This window comes from Lithobates pipiens, unplaced genomic scaffold, assembly GCF_037356315.1.
Source record: "Lithobates pipiens isolate NorthernLeopardFrog02 unplaced genomic scaffold, aLitPip1_a1.2 Scaffold_10, whole genome shotgun sequence".
Lineage (NCBI taxonomy): Eukaryota > Metazoa > Chordata > Amphibia > Anura > Ranidae > Lithobates > Lithobates pipiens.
The window spans coordinates 182,434,192-182,457,522 of record NW_027507686.1 but is presented as its reverse complement, the minus strand read 5'-3'; the positions used below and the strand labels follow the sequence as shown (position 1 = coordinate 182,457,522).

The window sequence follows — 23,331 nt, the reverse complement described above, 5'->3', positions numbered from 1 at the left end:
AGGCCTAAAAAAGAAAACAAATTCAGTCACCACATCTAATGATTGGTAATCCATAATAAATTACATTTTTGGTCGTAATACCACTATAAGGGTTGCTGCACAAGGACTGTTACCTTATTAAGTAAAAACCAAAGTGTAGGACTTAGAGCAAGAATAAATGCTACAGATTTTTTTTTTTTTTAATAAATCCCACAAAAGCATATCATGCAAGTAAAATAGTATATTGACACTGAAAATAAAGATTTGTGAAAATGTATCAATTTGTTTCTTGAGGATTAATGTATAGCAGCTTATTGTGGCATCTGTACACATATCTTAAGAGCTAAGAGTGTAGAAATTGTGTGTTTATACTGATAATAAAAAATACAATTTTTCTCCCCCCTCCTTTTTTTTTAGCGTGGATCACTTATTCCACAGCCACTTAATGCCTGTCAGAAGTGTGAATGCTCCTACGATATGGATATGAGTTCAGGATTCTATGCAATCAAATGCAGTCCAATTGTCTGCAATACTACCTGCAATCTGGTAAGAATTTATTTAACTGTTGTATTAACAGCACATTCAATATCTTTTATTAATTATTAACAACAAATAGCCTATGCCTAAATACCAAACACCAACATATTAACTGTAAAAAAAAAAAACTTTTTTAACAAATAAACAAAGCATGATAATGCTTTTAATGGTTCAATTACAAGAAAAATAAGATTATACTTGGATAAAGGGAACAGATCTAGATAACCTAGCTTGTGATACCGGTAACAATTGCTACGTTTCTTATTGTCTTTTTCCCGCCAGTTCACAACAGTCATGCATTTTCCAGCACAAGTGAAATTCATAGAGATATAAAATCCACTGTTTATATTGGACCAGCGCACTCCAATGCATTGCATTGAGGTACATTGGAATAAAAAAAGTCCCTAATGATTTTTTTGCTTACTGATCTAAATGTTTCTATTTAAGTCCACTGAATGGGAACCTTTAGAAATCCAATCTATGTACCAAAACATGCATGACAGCTTACACACATTACAAAGTTAATTCGATTGAAAAAATGAACACATATCTTAAAGATACCTAAATGTAAATCCTTAGAAAAGGACAGCTGTACCTTTGTACAATTGTCTTTATTAAATTTTCTTAATCCCCTTGAGTGCATTGCACTAGGAAAAATACTCAACATTGCCCTAATCTAGCATTCTTCACCGGGAAGCTCACTCTGAGTCATAAAGTCTAAAGTGGGGTACACACTATAAGAAAATCAGGCGAACGATCTTCCAATTTTCCTTGCTGCTTCACAGCAAATCGGAACAGATGAAAGAAAATTTGTACGAAAATTCTTACAAAAGTTTCCGCACGACACAGGCTTTTTTTGTTGTTTGTTTCTGATCATGCACAGTCTTTCTTTTCTGATTTTTCTTGTATGAAAATCGTACAAAAATGGTACGCATTAAACTAAAATCATTCATTCTGTTCCCATATGAGAAAAGATTTGGAGTTTGTCCCTTTGGGAATTTTCGCATGAAAATTAGAAATCGGCCATTGAAAGCTGTGTACGCACTATACGAAGATCATTAAAAAATTATTTGTACGAAGATGTTCACCTGATTTTCTTATAGTGTGTGTACGAGCCTTTACTTACAAAAACAACTGTTCATATTGCACACGACTGCAGTTACTCCGTTTATTCTTATGGAAAATACTCATAATCCCAAATACTTCCAAAATCATTCCAAAATAGTGCAAACCAGTTCTAATAATTATATAAAAGTGATGAATAATTGATATATAGATTTCTTAAATACATTGAGTGTTGCAAAAATGTATGGAAAATACATTTAAATTTTAATAAATGTATAATACTAAATTAAAAGTGCTGGGTGCAATGCTATGAAATGACCATGCAACAAATATTATCCAGACAACTAAAATTTCATATTAGAACATCCATCCAAATATCATCTGTGAAAGTGGATCCATCACTGACTCCTTACATCAACTTCGATGCACCTTCACCCACAAAGTTAGCACACAAATTGCTTACCAGAGCCTGCGGTCTCATAAGAACAGACCATACATGCTTAATATCATCATCCCACTAGCAATCTGCACCCAAACATGCCTGAACTATGGGGGTTAATGTTCCACCCTCCAGCCATCGGTTAACTCTGTATGTTGGCTGCAAGCCGATCAGTAATTTAGAAGAGCCAAAATCACAGTTCAGTTATGCAAAAATTACAGACTCAAAAGTGCATTACTTGATAAATAACTTCTAAATTAGTTTGTGAACTTACAGTGTAATAGAGAGATGAAGTATGAAACACAAGATGGACATGCTGTTCAAAATTGCGGCCATGCACGGTGATGTCACTGCCAAAAGCTTTTCCCGGATGCATTTTGTTCAATAATATCTTCATTGGATAGCTATCCAATTGAATATAATTATAAAAAAATAATCTAGAGCATATTCTGCAAACTTTTGAATCTAACCTCTAGGTAGATATAAAATAAACAAATTGACGCAGTTCTATAATTATATAAACACATGGCCACAGAAATGTAATATCTTTATTTTATATATTTTATATTTTTTATTTTATATATTTACTATGTGTGCTTTATTTCGCAGGGCTATGAATACACAAAAATGAGTGGACAATGTTGTGGAGAGTGTGTGGCCAAACAATGTACCATGAGAGGAGAGCAGAATACTGATGTCAACCTAGCGGTAAATAACCATCCTGTATTATTCAGTGATTTCTTCTGGAGCATTTTGAGTTGTCTTTATTTACATAAAGTACTGATTTGTGAGGTTGTGCCTTGTGCTTGTGTATTTTTGTGCTTGTGTATCTTTGCAGAAATATTGTTTCTAATGCCTTTTTTAGGCTCTTTATTTAAGGAAAAGTGTTCATTTCAAGCTTCACATAGATAAGCAGGAATTGTAGACAGCTATATGACAAACCTGTACTGAGAACATTTGTGGCTATGACAGAAGATGTGGCTACAACAGGTTATTTTTTCCTTGTTAAAAGGGCATTTCAAAAGTATGGCTTCTAAATTTTGCATGCTGGAAAACTTCTAAATATTTTGCATGCAAACCCAAAATCTATATTTCAGTATGTTTAATATCTTGTCTCACTGTATACAGTTTTCTAAAGGTCCAACTTCGGGAATGACAAAACTGCTAATTTCAAGCTTGCTACTAGTTTTGCCCATATTGAAATGGTACAGAGAGTCTTACTTATTAAGAACAAAGCTCTATCAACTCTTTTCAGACTTTAAAGTAGAAGTAAACCCATCTATCGTTTTCAGTCAAGGAAGCCGCCATCTTGGCCTCTAATACTTCTTCAACTGCCATAATGCTGCACATGTGATCAGTTATGACACCAGCCATTGGATGGTTTGAAAGTTTGGTTGAGAGCACAACCAATGTGAACGTTAGCATTTCCGGCATGCCGGGAATGTAAGTGTTTTTTTTTAACTGGGTTTACTCCCGCTTTAAATGTAAAGGTGACTGAAATGTACAGGTATCTTATGGCGTCAGCCTGATTTCCATTGAGTTATATGACATTTTCCAATATTTGTACCAATACAAAGCACAGATTTTAAGGATATTTACAGGCTACATTCTGCATTCTGTGGTTACAATACAAAAGCCATACTTTTATGTTCAATTTAAAGCAGACATGTACTTAAAGCAGAACTCCAGCTTTTCCTCCAAAAAAACAACAGATGCATTGGGCATGTAAATGAATCACAACCCCACTGTCATTTTATCTGTATCTTAACTTAATTAGCTGTAAAAAGCAAGTTTGTTTGTCTGTGATATCACTCCTTCTGGGACTGATAATTGCATTCAGTTCTAGTGAAAAGAAAGTTGGAGTTCAGCTTTAATTGCTGGCATTTTTTGTCAGATAAATAAAGCAGAACTAAGGTGTTAAACGTATTTCCGCTAAAAACGTTCAAGCAGAGATTGCCAATCAGCAGCCCTGCAGGAACATGAGTCCTCTGCTTCAGTTGAGACCACATAACAAATTGTTGTATGACCAAAAAAGGAAAGTTAATCCGAGCCATCTATTAATTTTGTTTTTATATCCCAGAATAAATGTTAACGTATCTAGATTTACAAGATGTGATGGTTTGCGTTAAAAAAAAAATATAGCCCAAAATTTCCTTATACTCTTAACCCAACTCATGATGTAACTACAAAATATCTGAATTGGTTTGTTTAAGGGTGGATACACTATCCAAAACTGAGTTTGAAATATTGAGTTGCCTTTAAACATAAATAAACTGACAAGGAAAATTGTCTCTTTGTTTTAGGTTGGTCAGAAGTACAGTACCCCCAGTGACAGATGCAGCTACTATGAATGTAATGAAGAAGATGGCTACCCTATTCTTACCAAAGTGCAAATGGTCTGCCAACAGTTGGATGTCACTAAATGTGCCATGGTAGGTTAAAGAACATCTAAAAAATATTTGCCTTTAGAAAAAACACTGACTACTATATACTTTCCAAATAAGTAAAAGACTGTCTGCTTTAAGACTTCCGCTATAAAATTAAAGTCAGAAATAATGAGCCTTGCCTTTTGCAAATGAAGCACTTCTGATCTCTGCTTGAGAACAGTAAGATGCCCAACTTAGATGGATAGCAGGTTGACATAGAAAATGTTTAACACCATATTAATCAAGCCTACAAGACCATGAATTAAGGTAAAAGGATCAAATGAGGGTTATCAATATGTACAAAATAATTAAAAATACATATTTTCACACTTCACATTTTAGTTTGTACTTGACAATAGTAAAAGTGTATTTAAAGCCATATTCACTTTGGATAATGTAGGAAAAGGGGTAGAACCCCTTTCATGTTTTTATTGCTATCCTAGCTGGGGAGCTTCACCACCCACAATTACTCTCATGAATATTATCTCCAGGACTCAAAAAAAAACTATGTTTACAGTTTACACCAGTTTACACCAAAACCATTTGAAATCTTTCAAATTGTTACCAACTGTCTCAGAGAAGATTATCCCTCATTTATTGTGGATTTATCCATTTTCGACTGTATGTAAAATGGTTTTAGTTATACTTTAGAGCCTAATGGTCTTTAAAAACCACTTCAGCCCCGGAAGGATTCCCCCCTTAATGACCAGGCCATTTTTTTGCATTATGGCACTGCATTACTTTAGCTGACAATTGGGCTGTCATGCGATGCTGTACCCAAATAAAGGTTATGTCCCTTTTTCCCCACAAATAAAACTTTCTTTTGGTGGTATTTGATCCCCTCTGCGTTTTGTTTTTTTTGCGCTATAAACAAAAAAAGACTGACAATTTTGAAAAAAAAAAATATTTTTTATTTTCTGCTATAAAACACACCCAATAAAAAAATTTAAAACATCTAATTTATTCATCAATTTAGGCCAATTTGTATTCTGCTACATATTTTTGGTAAAAAAAAAATCCCAACAAGCATATATTGATTGGTTAGATTTATAGGGCATAGATTTATGGCATTTTCATTATTATTATTTTTTTAATAGTAATCGCGGTGGTCTGCGATTTTTAGTGGGACTTCGACATTGTGGCAGACAGATCAGACACCTAACTGAAATTTTTGACACTTTTTGGGAACATTATCACAGTGATCCTAGCTAGAAAATATGCACTGACATTTTACTAATGGCACTGACAGGGAAGGGGTTAACATTAGGGGCGATCAAGGGATTAAATGTGTTCCTTGGGTGTGTTTACTAACTGTATGGGGGATGGGCTGCCCGGGGACAATAGACAGATCTGTCTTCCTGCATTGCAGAAAGACAGGATCTCTGTGTTATCCCCTGACAGAATGGAAATCTTCTTTACTTTGACAGATTCCTGTTCTGTCTCTGCTGGGAATAATCACGGGTGGCCAGCAGACCCGCTGATTGGCTCCCCCCACTGGCCACAGATTGTGCGCGCCCACAGATTGCCTTGTACGAGGCAGACGTACCCCTACGGAGATATATTTCAATGTTAGATGAAGATTGCCACCAAACTGGTGGTGGCACCGGTCCTCATCTATGAAGCAGTGACTGAAGGGATTTTCTACTTTACCATTAGATTTACAGAGTCTTTCTACCTTATGATCACAATTAGAAAAATTGACATTTCTTCAAAAGTCAGGTCCTCATGTTTTCACTCACTGTAGCTACGTCCACTTACAAGAAGTTAATGTTTTATGTATGTTTCTGGGTGAGCCGGTGAATATAACAATAGAGAAAATGGTCCATGTCCATAACTGACCTTATTTATTCTTAGATATTAATTTTCTTGAAGTATATTTAAAGCAAAAACATTTTAAAAACTTGTCAGATATGATACCCTTGGTATGAGCTATCTTATGTAAAAAGTTATGTAAGAAGAATTTTGGTAAAATCTATGCAATGTATTTAGTTGAGCTACAAAAGAGTTGTTCTTTATTCAACAAAACAAATGTTTAACTTTCAGTGTGTCTTTCTCATTTTTAGAGCACCGTTCGATATGATGCAAATGGCTGCTGCATGACATGTGAACCTGTAGGATATGGTATGTCACAAACATAACTGGTTTTGTCATACTGTATACAGACAATATTCTTTTCCTTCCTGAAACAAACAAGTGAAAGCCTTAATATTTCTATTGTAATATTACATCAAAGAGACCCAGCCATTATTAATTTCAACAACATATTCCCGTAAAATTATATAGTATGTGCAGTCAGCATATTTTTAGGAACATTATGCATGCATGCACATGTTATGTATGTGCATACCTGGATCTACTGCTGGGGGCTACCATCTTGGATGTGATGTCAGCAGTCTCAGTAGGCTCAAAACCCTATACTTTATAGTTTTCCCCTTCACTGCTCCTCTGGATGCTGTATAAATGTTATGTAGGGAGATAAGAATCATATTTCAAGCAAATATAAAATTGTTAATAGAAAAAAAAAATGTGCAAGTAAGGCCTTGTTCATATAAGGTGATTACATGCATTCGCTGTGCAGATCTGTGTTTTGCCAGCATGGGGATGCACAATTGTTGTGTGCATTCCCATGGCAGAAGTCCCATTGCTGTCTATTGGGACTTAGTGGCTGCACAGACACAGCTGCTACTCCTAATATGAGATCTGAAGCACTCTGGGTGAGTTAAAGTATTTGCAATGGATATGGGACTACCTACATGGGGATGCATGAAACACCTGTGCGTCCCTATGCAAGTAAACATGTCCCTACATTGGGCACAAATGTGACCACTCAGTGTAAACGAGAACTTACCATCTAAAATACTTGGTTTTAATGTGTGTTTACTTGCAATTGTAAACTGGTGACAGGTTCTCTTTAATCAATATAAAAATCACACCTTCCATATTACATGGAAATGTTAAATAATGTTTTTTTCTCTTTTCCACAGACCTCAGCACACCAAATCCAAATGTACCAGGATCATCAGTCACACTGCCACCTGGAGGACCTGGAAGAAATGGTACGCCATCAAAACTTTTCTCATACTCAAAGCAAAACACCAGTTTCAGTGATACAAATATGGTTTTGTCATATTTCAGGCAATATTCTTTTCCTTCTTGAATCAGACAAGTGATAGCTTTACATTTTTTTAATTACAATAACTTGGACATAAAAGAGATTGTGTCACCACATCATTAATTTCAACAACAATATTCCCATAATATTATACAGTGTTTACATTCCACAATTTTTTAGGAATTTTATACATATGTGCACATGATATGCATGTGAATACCTGGGTCTGCTGCTGGATGCCACCATCTTGGATGTGATGTTAGCAGCCCCAGCAGACTCATAGCTGTACACTCTATAGTGTTCCCCTTCGCTATTCCTCTGGATGCCATATAAAAATTATGTAGGGAGATTAGAGTCATATTGAAAGTGCATATAAAGAAAGATAGATATAGATATAGAAAAGAAAATGCTGCAAGTAAGCATATAAAATACATAATTTCTCTGTGCTTGTACTTGCAATTTTAAGGTGGTGACAGGTTATCTTTAACATAAGAATCACATCTTCCATATTATATGGGAATGTTAAATAAAAAAATTCTGTTTCAACAGACTCAAACACTCCACCTCCCAATGTACCAGGATCATCAGTCACACCATCACCTAATGTGCCTGGAGTATATGGTATGTCATCAAAACTTTTTTTCATGTTCAAAGCAAAACACCAGCTTCAGTGACACAAATATTATTTTCCTTCTTGAAACAAACAAATATCCTCTGGATGCTGTATACATGTTATATGCATTATCAGTTATATTTCAAGCCAATATAAAATTGTTAATAGAAAATAAAATGCTGGAAGTAAGATCTTGTTCATATGGGGTGATTACATGTGTTCCCCGTGTAGAGCTGTGTTTTTCTGGCATGGGGATGCACAATTTTTGTGTGAATTTCTGTGGCAGAAGTCCCATTTCTGTCTATTGGGACACAGTGGTTGCACAGACACAACTGCTGCTGCTAATATGACATCTGCTCGAGTGTGGGTGCCCGGCCCTGAACACACTCTGGGTAAGTTGGAGCACACGCACTCACATCCACAGGAATGTCAAATTGACACACGGGAACTGTTTTGGTGCAACCGATGTGTCCCAACAGACATGAATGGGACTACCTGCATGGGGATGCATGGAACACCTGTGCATCCCTATGAGAGTAAACATGTCCCTACATGGGACACAGATGTGATTGCGCAGTGTAAACGTGACCTAAACATATAAAAAAAATTGATTTTATTGTATCTTTGCTTGCAATTTTAACCTGGTGACAGGTTCTCTTTAACCAATCTTCCATATTACGTGGAAGTTTTAACAGATGATTTTCTCTTTTCAACAGACCTCAGCACACCAAATCCCAATGTACCAGGATCATCAGTCACACTGCCACCTGGAGGACCTGGAAGAAATGGTACGCCATCAAAACATTTTTCATAATCAAAGAAAAACAAGTTTCAGTGATACAAATATGACTTTGTCATAGTTCAGGCAATAATCTTTTCCTTCCTGAATCAAACAAGTGATAGCTTTATTTATTTATTTTTTATTCCAATAATCTGCACATAAAAGAGATCATGTCACCACATCATTCATTTTCAACATCGATATTCCCATAATGTTATACATATGTACACATGATAGGCATGTGAATACCTGGGTCTGCTGCCGGATGCCACCATCTTGGATGTGATGTTAGCAGCCCCAGCAGACTCATAGCTGTACACTCTATAGTGCTCCCCTTCGCTACTCCTCTGGTTGATATATAAACGTTATGTAGGGAGATTAGAGTCATATTAAAAGTGAATATAAAATTGTTAATAGGAAATAAAAATGCTGCAAGTAAGCATTTAAATACTTAATTGCTCTGTGCTTTTACTTGCAATTCCAAGGTGGTGACAGGTTCTCTTTAACAAGCATAATAATTTCACCTTCCATATTATATGGAAATGTTAAATAATGAATGGCTATGTTTCTACAGACTCCAACACACCACCTCCCAATGTACCAGGATCATCAGTCACACCATCACCTAAGGTGCCTGGAGTATATGGTATGTCATCAAAACTTTTTTTCATGTTCAAAGCAAAACACCAGCTTCAGTGACACAAATATGAGTGGTTTTGTCATAGATCAGGAAACATATTATTTTCCTTCTTGAAACAAACAATTGATAGCCTTACATTTTTTTAATCTAATATTACAATAAACGGGGCATAAAAGAAACCCTGTCACCACATCAATCATTTCAACAACAATATTCTCACATGATTATATGTAATGTGCATTCAACATATTTATAACAAAGTTATGCATTTGTAAACATGTTATATATGTGCATTAACTGGATCTGCTGCTGGGCCCCACCATCTTAAATGAGATGCCAGCAGTCTCAAAGCCCTATACTCTATAATGTTCCCCTATGCTGCTCCTCTGGATGCTGTATAAATTGTATTTATGTTATGAGTCATATTTCAAGTGAATATTAAATTGGTGATAGAACATAAAATGCTGGAAGTAAGATCTTGTTCATATGTAGTGATTACATGCGTTCCCCATGTAGAGCTGTGTTTTGCTGACATGGGGATGCACAATTTCTGTGTGCATTTCCGTGGCAGAAGTCCCATTGCTGTCTATTGGGACACAGTGGTTGCACAGACACAACTGCTGCTGCTAATATGACATCTGCTTGAGTGTGGGTGCCCGGCCCTGAACACACTCTGGATGAGTTGGAGCACACGCACCCACATCCACAGGAATGTCAAATTGACACACAGGAACTGTGTTGGTGCAGCCGATGTGTCCCAACAGACATGAATGGGACTACCTGCATGGGGATGCATGGAACACCTGTGTATCCCTATGCAAGTAAACATGTCCTGACATCGGGGACAGATGTGATTGCTCAGTGTAAACATGACCTAAGCATGTAAAAAAAATTGGATTTTATTGTATCTTTACTTGCAATTCTAACCTGGTGACAGGTTCTCTTTACCCAATATAAAAATCACACCTTCCACATTACGTGGACATTTTAACAAATGATTTTCTCTTTTCCACAGACGTCAGCACACCACATCCCAATGTACCAGGATCATCAGTCACACCACCACCTGGGGGACCTGGAGGAAATGGTACGCCATCAAAACTTTTTCATACTCAAAGCAAAACACCAGTTTCAGTGATACAAATATGGTTTTGTCATAGTTCAGGCAATATTCTTTTTCTTTCCTGAATCAAACAAGTGATAGCTTTACATTTTTTTTTTATTCCAATAAACTGGACATAAAAGAGATCCTGGCACCACATCATTAATTTTCAACATCGATATTCCCATAATATTATACAGTGTGTCCATTCAAAATTTTTTAGGAATGTTATACATATGTACACATGATATGCATGTGAATACCTGGGTCTGCTGCTGGATGCCACTGTCTTGGATGTGATGTTAGCAGCCCCAGCAGACTCATAGCTGTACACTCTATAGTGCTCCCCTTCGCTATTCCTCTGGTTGATATATAAACGTTATGTAGGGAGATTAGAGTCGTATTAAAAGTGAATATAAAATTGTTAATAGGAAATAAAAATGTTGCAAGTAAGCATTTAAATACTTAATTGTTCTGTGCTTTTACTTGCAATTCCAAGGTGGTGACAGGTTCTCTTTAACAAACATAATAATCTCACGTTCCATATTATATGGAAACATTAAATAACGATTTTCTATGTTTCTACAGACTCCAACACTCCACCTCCCAATGTACCCGGATCATCAGTCACACCATCACCTAAGGTGCCTGGAGTATATGGTATGTCATCGAAACTCTTTTTCATGTTCAAAGCAAAACAGCAGCTTCAGTGACACAAATATGAATGGTTTTATCATAGATCAGGCAACATATTATTTTCCTCTTTGAAACAAACAATTGATAGCCTTACATTTTTTTAATCTAATATTACAATAAACTGGACATAAAAGACACCCTGTCACCACATCATTAATTTCAACAACAACATTCCCACAAGATTATATGTAATGTGCAGTCAACATATTTCTACCAAAGTTATGCATTTGTAAACATGTTATGTATGTGCATTATCTGGATCTGCTGCTGGGCGCCACCATCTTAGATGAAATGCCAGCAGTCTCAGCAGCCTCAAAGCCCTATAATCTATAGTGTTCATATGGGGTGATGACATGCGTTCCCCGTGTAGAGCTGTGTTTTGCTGACATGGGGATACACAATTTTTGTGTGCATTTCCATAGCAGAAGTCCCATTGCTGTCTACTGGGACACAGTGGTTGCACAGACACAACTGCTGCTGCTAATATGACATCTGCTTAAGTGCGGGTGCCCAGCCCTGAACGCACTCTGGGTAGGTTGGATCACATGCACCCACATCCACTGGAATGTCAAATTGGGTCACAGGAACTGTGTCGGTGCAGCTGATGTGTCCCGATACACATGAATGGTACTGCCTGCATGGGGATGCATGGAACCCCTGTGCATCCCTATGTGGGTAAACATGTCCCTACATGGGGCACAAATGTGATCGCTCAGTGTGAACGAGACCTAAGCACATAATATACTTGATTTGAATGTGTCTTTGCTTGCAATTTTAAGCTGGTGACAGGTTCTCTTTAACCAATATAAAAATCACACCTTCCACATTACGTGGAAATTTTTACGAATGATTTTCTCTTTTCCACAGACCTCAGCACACCACATCCCAATGTACCAGGATCATCAGTCACACCATCACCTAAGGTGCCTGGAGTATATGGTATGTCGTCAAAACTCTTTTTCATGTTCAAAGCAAAACAGCAGCTTCAGTGACACAAATATGAGTGGTTTTATCATAGATCAGGCAACATATTATTTTCCTCCTTGAAACAAACAATTGATAGCCTTAAATTTTTTAAATCTAATATTACAATAAACTGGACATAAAAGACACCCTGTCACCACATCATTAATTTCAACAACAACATTCCCACAAGATTATATGTAATGTGCAGTCAACATATTTCTACCAAAGTTATGCATTTGTAAACATGTTATGTATGTGCATTATCTGGATCTGCTGCTGGGCGCCACCATCTTAGATGAGATGCCAGCAGTCTCAGCAGCCTCAAAGCCCTATAATCTATAGTGTTCATATGGGGTGATGACATGCGTTCCCCATGTAGAGCTGTGTTTTGCTGACATGGGGATGCACAATTTTTGTGTGCATTTCCATGGCAGAAGTCCCATTGCTGTCTACCGGGACACAGTGGTTGCACAGACACAACTGCTGCTGCTAATATGACATCTGCTTGAGTGCGGGTGCCCAGCCCTGAACGCACTCTGGGTAGGTTGGATCACATGCACCCACATCCACTGGAATGTCAAATTGGATTACAGGAACTATGTCGGTGTCCCGATACACATGAATGGTATTGCCTGCATGGGATGCATGGAACCCCTGTGCATCCCTATGTGAGTAAACAAATGTGATCACTCAGTGTGAATGAGACCTAAGCACATAATATACTTGATTTGAATGTGTCTTTGTTTGCAATTTTAAGCTGGTGACAGGTTCTCTTTAACCAATATAAAAATCACACTTTCCATATTACAAAGAAAAGTTAATTAATGATTTTCTCTTTTCAACAGACATCAGCACACCAAATCCCAATGTACCAGGATCATCAGTCACACTGCCACCTGGGGGACCTGGAGGAAATGGTACGCCATCAAAATGTTTCTCAAGCTGAAAGCAAAACACCAGCTTCAGTAATACAAATATGGTTTTGTTATAGTTCAGGCAATATTCTTTTCTATCCTGAATCAAACAAGTGATAGCTTTACATTTTTTTAGTCCAATATTACAATAAACTGAACATAAAAGAGATCCTGTCACTCACCACATCAGTGTGTCCATTCAACATATTTTTAGGATTGCTGTACATATGTATACATGATATGCATGTAAGTGACAGGTTCTCTTTAATCAACATAGAATCGCACCTTCCATATTATATGGAAATGTTAAATAACGCATGTCTATGTTCTACAGACTCCAACACTCCACCTCCCAATGTACCAGGATCATCAGTCACACCATCACCTAAGGTGCCTGGAGTATATGGTATGTCATCAAAACTTTTTTTCATGTTCAAAGCAAAACACCAGCTTCAGTGACACAAATATGAGTGGTTTTGTCATAGATTCGGAAAAAAAACATATTAGTTTCCTTCTTGAAACAAACAAACAAGTGATAGCCTTACATTTTTTATGTACAATAAACTGGACATAAAAGAAACCCTGTCACCACATCAATAATTTCAACAACAACATTTCCACAAGATTATATGTAATGTCCAGTCAACATATTTCTACCAAAGTTATGCATTTGAAAACATGTTATATAAGTGCATTACTTGGATCTGCTGCTGGGAGCCACCATTTTAGATGAGATGTCAGCAGTCTCAAAGCCCTATACTCTATAGTGTTCCCCTATGCTGCTCCTCTGGATGCTGTATAAATTGTATTTATGTTATGAGTCATATCTCAAGCAAATATAAAATTGTTAATAGAAAATAAAATGCTGGAAGTAAGATCTTGTTCATATGGGGTGATTACATGCGTTCCCCGTGTAGAGCTGTGTTTTGCTGGCATGGGGATGCACAATTTCTGTGTGCATTTCCATGGCAGAAGTCCCATTGCTGTCTATTGGGATACAGTGGTTTCACAGACACAACTGCTGCTGCTAATATGACATCTGCTTGAGTGCGGGTGCCCGGCGCTGAACACACTCTGGGTAAGTTGGAGCACACGCACCCACATCCACAGGAATGTCAAATTGACACACAGGAACTGTGTTGGTGCAGCCGATGTGTCCCAACAGACATGAATGGGACTACCTGCATGGGGATGCATTGAACACCTGTGCATCCCTATGCTAATTAACATGTCCTGACATCGGGGATCGATGTGATCGCTCAGTGTAAACATGACCTAAGCATATAAAATACTAGATTTTAATGTGTCTTTACTTGCAATTTTAAGCTGGTGACAGGTTCTCTTTAACCAATATAAAAATCTCACCTTCCACATTACGTGGAAATGTTAATTAATGATTTTCTCTTTTCCACAGACCTCAGCACACCAAATCCAAATGTACCAGGATCATCAGTCACACTGCCACCTGGAGGACCTGGAAGAAATGGTACGCCATCAAAACCTTTCTCATACTCAAAGCAAAACACCCGTTTCAGTGATACAAATATGGTTTTGTCATAGTTCAGGCAATATTCTTTTCCTTCCTGAATCAAACAAGTGATAGCTTTACATTGTTTTATTACAATATTATAATAAACTGGATATAAAAGAGATCATGTCACCACATCATTCATTTCAACATTGATATTCCCATAATATTATACAGTGTGTCCATTCAACAAATTTTTAGGAATGTTATACATATGTGCACATGATAGGCATGTGAATACCTGGGTCTGCTGCCGGATGCCACCATCTTGGATGTGATGTTAGCAGCCCCAGCAGACTCATAGCTGTACAATCTATAGTGTTCCCATTTGCTATTCCTTTGGATGCTATATAAAAGTTATGTAGGGAGATTAGAGTCATATTAAAAGTGAATATAAATGATTAATATAACATAAAAATGCTGCTAGTAGGCATTTAAAGCCTACATTTTTCTGTGATTTACTTGCAATTTTAAGGCGGTGACAGGTTCTCTTTACCCAACATAATAATCTCACCTTCCATATTGTTTGGAAATGTTAAATAACGATTTTCTATGTTTCTACAGACTCCAACACTCCACCTCCCAATGTACCAGGATCATCAGTCACACCATCACCCAAGGTGCCTGGAGTATATGGTATGTCATCAAAACTTTTTTTCATATTCAAAGCAAAACACCAGCTTCAGTGACGCAAATACGAATGGTTTTATCACAGTTCAGGCAACATATTCTTTTCCTTCTTGAAACAAACAAGTGATAGACTTACATTTTGTTTAATCTATTACTACAATAAACTGGACATAAAATAGACCCTGTCACCACATCAATAATTTCAACAACAATATTCCCACAAGATTAGATGGAATGTGCAGTGAACATATTTCTACCAAAGTTATGCACTTGCAAACATGTTATGTATGTGCATTACCTGGATCTGCTGCTGGGCGCCACCATCTTAGATGAGATGCCAGCAGTCTCAGCAGCCTCAAAGCCCTCTACTCTATAGCAGTGATGGCAAACCTTGGCACCCCAGATGTTTTTGAACTACATTTCCCATGATGTCCATGCACTCTGCAGTGTAGTTGAGCATCATGCGAATTGTAGTTCCAAAACATCTGGGGTGCTATTTAGAGTTGCCACCTCATCCCTTTAAACCCGAACACATAGGAATAACACAGGTTCCGTGGCTGATTAAGGTGGTAATTAAACTCATTTGATTCCTTATCGCGATTTAATTAGCCTCAGAACCTGTGTAATTCATATGTGTTCCGGTTTAAAGGGATGAGGTGGCAACCCTAGTGCCATTACTGCTGTATAGTGTTCCCCTATGCTGTTCCACTGGATGCTTTATAAATGTTATGTATGTTATAAGTCACATTTCAAGCGAATATAAAATTGTTAATAGAAAATAAAATGCTGGAAGTAAGACCTCGTTCATATGGGGTGATTACAACTTAGCTGGTGACAGGTTCTCTTTAAACAGTATAAAAATCTCACCTTCCATATTACGTGGAAATGTTAATTAATGATTTTCTCTTTTCCACAGACCTCAGCACACCACATCCCAATGTACCAGGATCATCAGTCACATCACCGCCTGGAGGACCTGGAGGAAATGGTACGCCATCAAAACTTTTCTCATACTCAAAGCAAAACACCCGTTTCAGTGATACAAATATGGTTTTGTCATAGTTCAGGCAATATTATTGTCCTTCCTGAATCAAACATGTGATAGTTTTGCATTTTTTTATTACAATATTACAATAAATGGGACATAAAAGAGATCCTGTCACCACATCAATAGTTTTAACCACAATAATCCAATAATTTTATACAGTGTGTGCATTCAACATATTTTTACGAATGTTATACATATGTACACATGATATACATGTGAATACCTGGGACTGCTGCTGAGCACCACTATCTTAAATGTGATATCAGCTCCCCAGAAAACTCATAGCTGAATACTCTATAGTGTTCCCATTTGCTACTCCTCTGGATGCTATATGGAAGTTATGTAGGGAGATTAAAGTCATATAAAACGTGAATATAAAATTGTTAATAAAAATAAAATGCTGCAAGTAAGTATTTAACCACTTCAGATCCGCGCTATTGCCAAATGACGTCATTAGCGCGGACCTACATTTCCAGGACTACGTCTATTGACGTCGTCCTGGTTACGAGCGGCCTGCGCGCCCCCTGAGGGGCGCGCGCGGCGCGCTCTGTGATCGGCGAGTCCGTGAGACTCGCCTGATCACCGATCCGTGTAAGGGGTCGATCCCGACCCCTTATCACGTGATCAGCTGTCAGCCAATGACAGCTGATCATGTGATAGAACGGAGCCGGTAATCGGCTATTATTCCTCCTCGCGCTGACAGCGCGAGGAGAGAAAAAAAAAGCCGATCACCGGCGGCCGTGATCGGGACATCAGTCCCGATCACGGCCATCAATACAAGGGACCACCTGCCACCTGCCTGTGCCCACCTGCCTCCCGCAGTGCCATCCTGAAGTAAAATAAAAGAAAAAGTAAGTGCCCCCCGTCAGTGCCCCCTGTCAGTGCCCATAGTGCCCACAGTGCCACCCACAGTGCCACCCACAGTGCCACCCACAGTGCCACCCACAGTGCCACCCCACAGTGCCACCCACAGTGCCACCCAATCTGCCTCAAAGGTGCTGCACCCCAGTGCCGCCCATCAGTGCCCAGCAGTGCCGCCCATCAGTGCCCAGCAGTGCCACCTATCAGAGCCACCTATCAGTGCCACCTATCAGTGCCCATCAGTCCCATCTATCTGTGGTACCTATCAGTGCCCATCCGTGCCACCCATCCGTGCCACTTATCCGTGCCACCCATCCATGCCATCTTATCTGTGCCCATCTTTGCCCATCAGTGCCGCCTTATCTGTGCCCATCGGTGCCGCCTTATCTGTGCCTATTAGTGCCGCCTTAACTATGCCTATCAGTGCCCACCAGTGCAGCCCATCAGTGCCCACCAATGCAGCCCATCAGTGCCCACCAATGCAGCCCATCAGTGCCCACCAATGCAGCCTATCAGTGCCGCCTAATCAGCGCACTTCAATGAAGGAGAAAAATGACCCGTTTGCAAAATTTTATAACAAACTATTAAAACATGATTTTTTTTTTTTTTTTTTTTGCATCTTTTTTTGTTTGTTTAGCAAAAAATAAAACTCCGAGCTGTAACTAAATACCACCAAAAGAAAGCTCTATTTGTGGGAAAAAAATGATAAAAATTTCATTTGGGTACAGTGTTGTATGCCCGCGCAATTGTCACTCAAAGTGCATCAGCGCTGAAAGCTGAAAATTGGTCTGGGACTGAGGGGGGTTTAAGTGCCCAGTAAGCAAGTGGTTAAATACTTGATTTTGCTGTGTTTTTACTTGCAGTTTTAAGTTGGTGACAGGTTATTTTAAACCAACATTATAATCTCACCTTCTATATGATATGGAAACGTTGAATAACGATTTTCTATTTTTCAACAGACTCCAACACTCCACCTCCCAATGTACCAGGATCATCAGTCACACCATCACCTAAGGTGCCTGGAGTATATGGTATGTCATCAAAACTTTTTTTCATGTTCAAAGCAAAACACCAGCTTCAGTGACACAAATATGAGAGGTTTTATCATCGTTAAGGCAATATTTTTTTCTTTCCTGAAACAAACAAGATATAGCCTTACATTTTTTATTCTAATATTACAATAAACTGGACATAAATGTGACCCTGTCACTACATCATTAATTTCAACAATAATATTGCCATACAATTATATAGTATCTGCAGCCAACATATTTTAGGAAGGTTATGTATGTGCATGCCTGGGTCTGCTGCTGGACACCACCATCTTGGATGTGATGTCGGCAGTCTCAGCAGACTCGTAGCTGTACACTCTATAGTGTTCCTCTTCGCTTCTCCTCTGGATGTTATATAAAATTATGAAGGGATATTAGAGTCATATTAAAAGTGAATAGAAATTGTTAATAGAACATAAAGATACTGCAAGTAAGCATTTAAATACTTGATTTTGCTGTGCCTTTACTTGCAATTTTAAGGTGGTGACAGCTACTCTAGATGCTATAAAAAATGATGCAGGGAGATTAGAGTCATATTACAAGTAAATATAAAATTGTTGCTGCATGCATCCCTGTGCCAGCAGTCCTAATGTTGTCTATTGGAACACAATGGCTGCATTAACACAATATTACGTCTGTTGAGGTGCGGGTGCATGGCCCCAAATGCACCTTGAGTAAGGTCGGAACACACACACCCAATATGACATGTTGATGTCATATTGGGACACAGTTGCTACATCCCAACAAACATGAATAGGATGCATGGAGCCCTGTGCAGGTAAACATAGTCCTGTGCAGGGCACAGAACTCCTTGTAAATGAGGCCTAAGCATTTAAAATACTTGATTTTTCTGTGCCTTTCCTTGCAATTTTAAGCTGGTGACAGGTTCTCTTTAACCAATATAAAAATCTCACCTTCCATATTACGTGGAAATGTTAATTAATGATTTTCTCTTTTCCACAGACCTCAGCACACCAAATCCAAATGTACCAGGATCATCAGTCACATCATCAGTGCCTGGAGGAAATGGTATGTCATCAAAACTTTTTTTTATGTTTTATTGCAAAACACCAGCTTCAGTGACACAAATATAAGTGGTTTTGTCATAGTTTAGACAATTCCCGAAACAAACAAGAGATAGCCATAGTTTTTTCTTGTTATATTACAATAAACTGGAGGCCTTGTCTTTGGATCACTAATTCAACAACAATATTCCCAAATGAGGGCCATATTACAAGTGAATATACAATTGTAGAATATAAAATAAAAATGCTGCAAGCAAGCATTTCAAATACTTGATTTTTGTGTGTCTTTAATTGCAATATTAAGGTGGTGACAGGTTCTCTTTAATCAAAATAACAGTCTCGCCTTCCATGTTATACGGAAATGTTAAATAAAAATGTTATTTTTTTTTATACAGATTCCACCACACCACCTCCCAGTGTAACAGGATCATCAGTCACACCATCACCTAGAGTGCCTGACTGCGGTGTTCAGAGAAATGTTACTGTTCTGAAACAAAATGACTGTGTTGCAACAGTGGAACTCACATACTGTGGAGGCCCCTGCATGGGAACTTCCATGTAAGTCCAATGTTTGGTTACTTTTTTAGTGTTTAATGAGTTCACTGGGGCGCTTAAAGAGCTTAACGCTGAGGCTTTACTGTACACATATTATAGTGCATTGTGTTGTATGTTAGCATGCATTGCATTTAGCCCATTTATTTTGCCACAAATAGTGCACGGGTCCTTAAGATAATTACACAGTCAGAGCTGGATCATTCACAAGTCAATCTAAACAGCAGCTCAAGGACAGGTGGATGTACAAGTGCCCAGCTTTAATCTTCATGTTCATCCCAGTAAGCCAGGTGGTAGAGCAATTGGTCAAAGTTGTGCACTTGCCTGCCACTTTTCAAGATTGGATCTACTTGTAGATGGTTGGTGCATGATGAGCCCAGGTTGGTGCAGACAATACAAATGGAATAGTTTCTCTGTGCCTATTTCTATCCTTATCAATGTCAATTGAAAGGGTGGCCTGACCCCATTTTGAATCCATCTCTGTACATCGTTATAATACTTTTGTGTTTTTTTTTATCTTTTAGCCAAAGATTTGTAAGCCCGTGGCCCCATGCACAAATTGTGTTTGCACAGTTCTCCTAAAACGCCTTTCCTCCTGGTAGAAGCATTTTGACTGAACAATTGCATGTCTAGATGCCTTTACGCACATCAAACTCTTGGGCTATAATTCATTTCATTCTCCATAATAATAATTTATTTTGGCCATTGAAATGTAGTAACACTCAAGCGCTTGACACACCTAGCCTTAACAAGTTTACACATGGCATTTTGTTCTGCCAAATGCTGCTGCTCCTGGACGCGCTGGCAATGTTTTTTTTTTCTGCCTCTAAGCACCTCTAAATGCCCATGGGCACATAGGCTAACAGAGTGATCTAGGGGTCTTGTGTGGTGGACTGTTCCTGATGTCATCACGCCCATAGACCTGCTCTGGACACAAGGACGTCAGGAACAGTCCACCGCTGGATCATGGGGGAGCAACGTTTGCGTGTGGAGTGAAGGATTGGTTGAGTATACAACTTTCTCCTCTCCTCTGGACAAAATGAGCAGTTGAGACACTGCTTGAAAAATTATTTTTGCCGGGTTGGATTTTAGGTGTTTCATAGTTACATAGTTACATAGGTGAGGTGGAAAAAAGACACAAATCCATCAAGTCCAACCCTTAAATTAAACAAATAGATTACGGATACACAATTAGATTACGGGTTTTAGTGCCTTCAAAGCTCAGCAATCTTTCATTTGTTTTTGTTTTAATGGAATGTTTGGTTATACTTTCGCTTATATGTTAAGAAATGTGGTCTGATTATTAAATGTATAAAATAAAATGCTAAGTTGGGCATAGCAGCTTTTAGTACAAGAGTTTGATGGAATCTGTCCTATCCCTGACATGCACTTCATTATGTTAATTATATTACTTTTCACTTTTCAGGTACTCTGTGGCTACCAGGAGCATGGAGCACTCATGTTCATGTTGCTCAGAGCTTGAAGTTGGACAAAAGACTGTTGAAATGATCTGTGCTAATGGAGCTCGCATTGCCTACACTTATACTGATGTGATCAGATGTGGCTGCGTTAGTGCTTTCTGTTCACCCAATAGTCCTTCCGTTGTATAAGGAAGTTTCTCCCTTAATAAGCAGAATAGTAGCAACCGTGGAAGTCACAGCAATAAAGTCTAATCCTGATACCTGGAAGACATCAGCATGCTTTACAGCATGATTCTCTGCCATTGCTCATTCAAAACTTCATGATTGTTTTACAGTTTTTAATAGTTTTGTAGAAAGTAATATTTCAACATTTTCGTACTTTTTCCTTACAGCAATGCATACTTTTTATTGAATGAGACTGACTACATTTTTACTATACTATTCTGTGATTTTTTAAATGTAGATTTTATTAAATGTCAAAGCAAGAAACATGCGTGTTTATTTTTATTCTAATATCTAAAGAAAGGAAAAACAAATCTGAAAAAGCCCTCCTTAAACTTGTTCTGTACATTCTTAGTCATAGTCTACATATCTACATCTAAACCCATCACAAAAAAAGTTATAAATTGCAGTTTACCACTGTCATTCAATAAGGTGGATTCCTTTTCGCATTTCAGACTAAATATTTTCAGTAAGTACAGCAAATACTTGTTGATCTCATTAGAAATTTGATGTCTATTTTACTTCCTGTGAGCATAGAAGAAAGCACAAAGGACCTTATCTTAATTATGCAAATGACTAGTCCCATCGATCCACCATATCTTAAACAAAAGGCAGCCATGTTTGAAATCCACTGCAGACAAATCGATCCACCACCAGACACTTACTGACACAGTGGCAGAGTGCAGGACAAACATTGATACCATATATAAAGGTGCATGAAAACAAAGCAAGCAATCCTGAAATAAACCTCAAAGAAAAAAACTTTTATGAGAGAAACGTACAAAAATTACAGAGAGTAATGGGATTGGCACGCTTTCTTTTTAATGATTTACTTGCAGCTTTTGCGTTTTTCTGCAATTTGGCACAAGGAATATATAGTCAAAAATTATAGGAGGTTTGTGTCATCTTGAAAACTAGATCTATCACAGCCACAAAACATTGGAGTATTATGCTTGATTCAACTTTCTGTAATTTTTGTGTGATAACCTAAAAAAACATTTCTGGAGGCTTGCTTTCTCTTCATACATGTTTGAAGTCAAGCCTGTGTACCAACCATGGCTGCCCCATAGAGGAGTAGAGGAGTGACCAAAGGTGTTACAGGCAGGTTTACCAGATGAAAATAAAGAAAAAATGCAGAAAAAAAATAAAATTAATGTAACTACTGCATCTAAGAACTGGTAATATGCAATGTATAACATTGTTGTTTTTAGGCATAGATATACTTTAGGCTACTTTCACACTGTGGCGGGCAGGTGCCGGCGGCCATTATAGCAGTGTTATTTGGCTGCTAGTGGGATGGTTTTAACGAAATAGGGTTACAACCTTTGCTGGCGGGTTTGCAGTGCTGCCCCATTGTTTTCAATGGGAAGGGGCAGCTTAAAAGCAGTGAATACACCGCTCCTATAGCGCTGAATACACCGCTCCTATAGCGCTGCAAAGATGCAGCTTGCAGGACTTTTTTGACTGTCCTGCAAGTGCATCGCTCCAGTGTGAAAACCCTCAGGCTTTCACAATGGAGACACGGAGGGAATAGTAGTAGTGGGTGGTGATATACATTTTTTAATGGATGTAAAGAAGGATACTACAAATACTCAATTACAAAAAAAAAATAATAATAGTAGAATAAAGGAATTTAAGGGTATATTGAGAAAATATCAACTAACAGATATATGGAGGGTTCAACACCAAATGGAAAAAAACTATACATATTATTCAAATATT

General features: G+C 38.1%; 1 protein-coding gene across 20 annotated transcripts in view; it reads left to right on the top strand.

Annotated features, from left to right (window-relative positions):
• Positions 1 to 21,876, top strand: part of LOC143935989 (uncharacterized) — a 103,588-nt gene extending 81,712 nt beyond the window's left edge. For 4 of the 20 annotated variants that reach the window (XM_077460260.1, XM_077460268.1, XM_077460244.1 and 1 more), the window contains 20 exons: positions 397 to 525; positions 2,630 to 2,728; positions 4,324 to 4,452; positions 6,510 to 6,567; positions 7,431 to 7,502; positions 8,108 to 8,179; positions 8,888 to 8,959; positions 9,527 to 9,598; positions 10,608 to 10,679; positions 11,283 to 11,354; positions 12,258 to 12,329; positions 13,202 to 13,273; positions 13,605 to 13,676; positions 14,685 to 14,756; positions 15,363 to 15,434; positions 16,345 to 16,416; positions 18,297 to 18,368; positions 19,353 to 19,418; positions 19,810 to 19,972; positions 21,393 to 21,876. In XM_077460260.1, coding sequence (XP_077316386.1) covers positions 397 to 525; positions 2,630 to 2,728; positions 4,324 to 4,452; positions 6,510 to 6,567; positions 7,431 to 7,502; positions 8,108 to 8,179; positions 8,888 to 8,959; positions 9,527 to 9,598; positions 10,608 to 10,679; positions 11,283 to 11,354; positions 12,258 to 12,329; positions 13,202 to 13,273; positions 13,605 to 13,676; positions 14,685 to 14,756; positions 15,363 to 15,434; positions 16,345 to 16,416; positions 18,297 to 18,368; positions 19,353 to 19,418; positions 19,810 to 19,972; positions 21,393 to 21,576 — 1,764 coding nt within the window. In that variant the 3' untranslated portion in view covers positions 21,577 to 21,876. The remainder of the gene's footprint in view (positions 1 to 396; positions 526 to 2,629; positions 2,729 to 4,323; positions 4,453 to 6,509; positions 6,568 to 7,430; positions 7,503 to 8,107; positions 8,180 to 8,887; positions 8,960 to 9,526; positions 9,599 to 10,607; positions 10,680 to 11,282; positions 11,355 to 12,257; positions 12,330 to 13,201; positions 13,274 to 13,604; positions 13,677 to 14,684; positions 14,757 to 15,362; positions 15,435 to 16,344; positions 16,417 to 18,296; positions 18,369 to 19,352; positions 19,419 to 19,809; positions 19,973 to 21,392) is intronic. The other 16 variants (XM_077460275.1, XM_077460293.1, XM_077460283.1 and 13 more) reach the window with 16 other exon arrangements.
• The last annotated feature ends 1,455 nt before the right edge of the window (positions 21,877 to 23,331 follow it).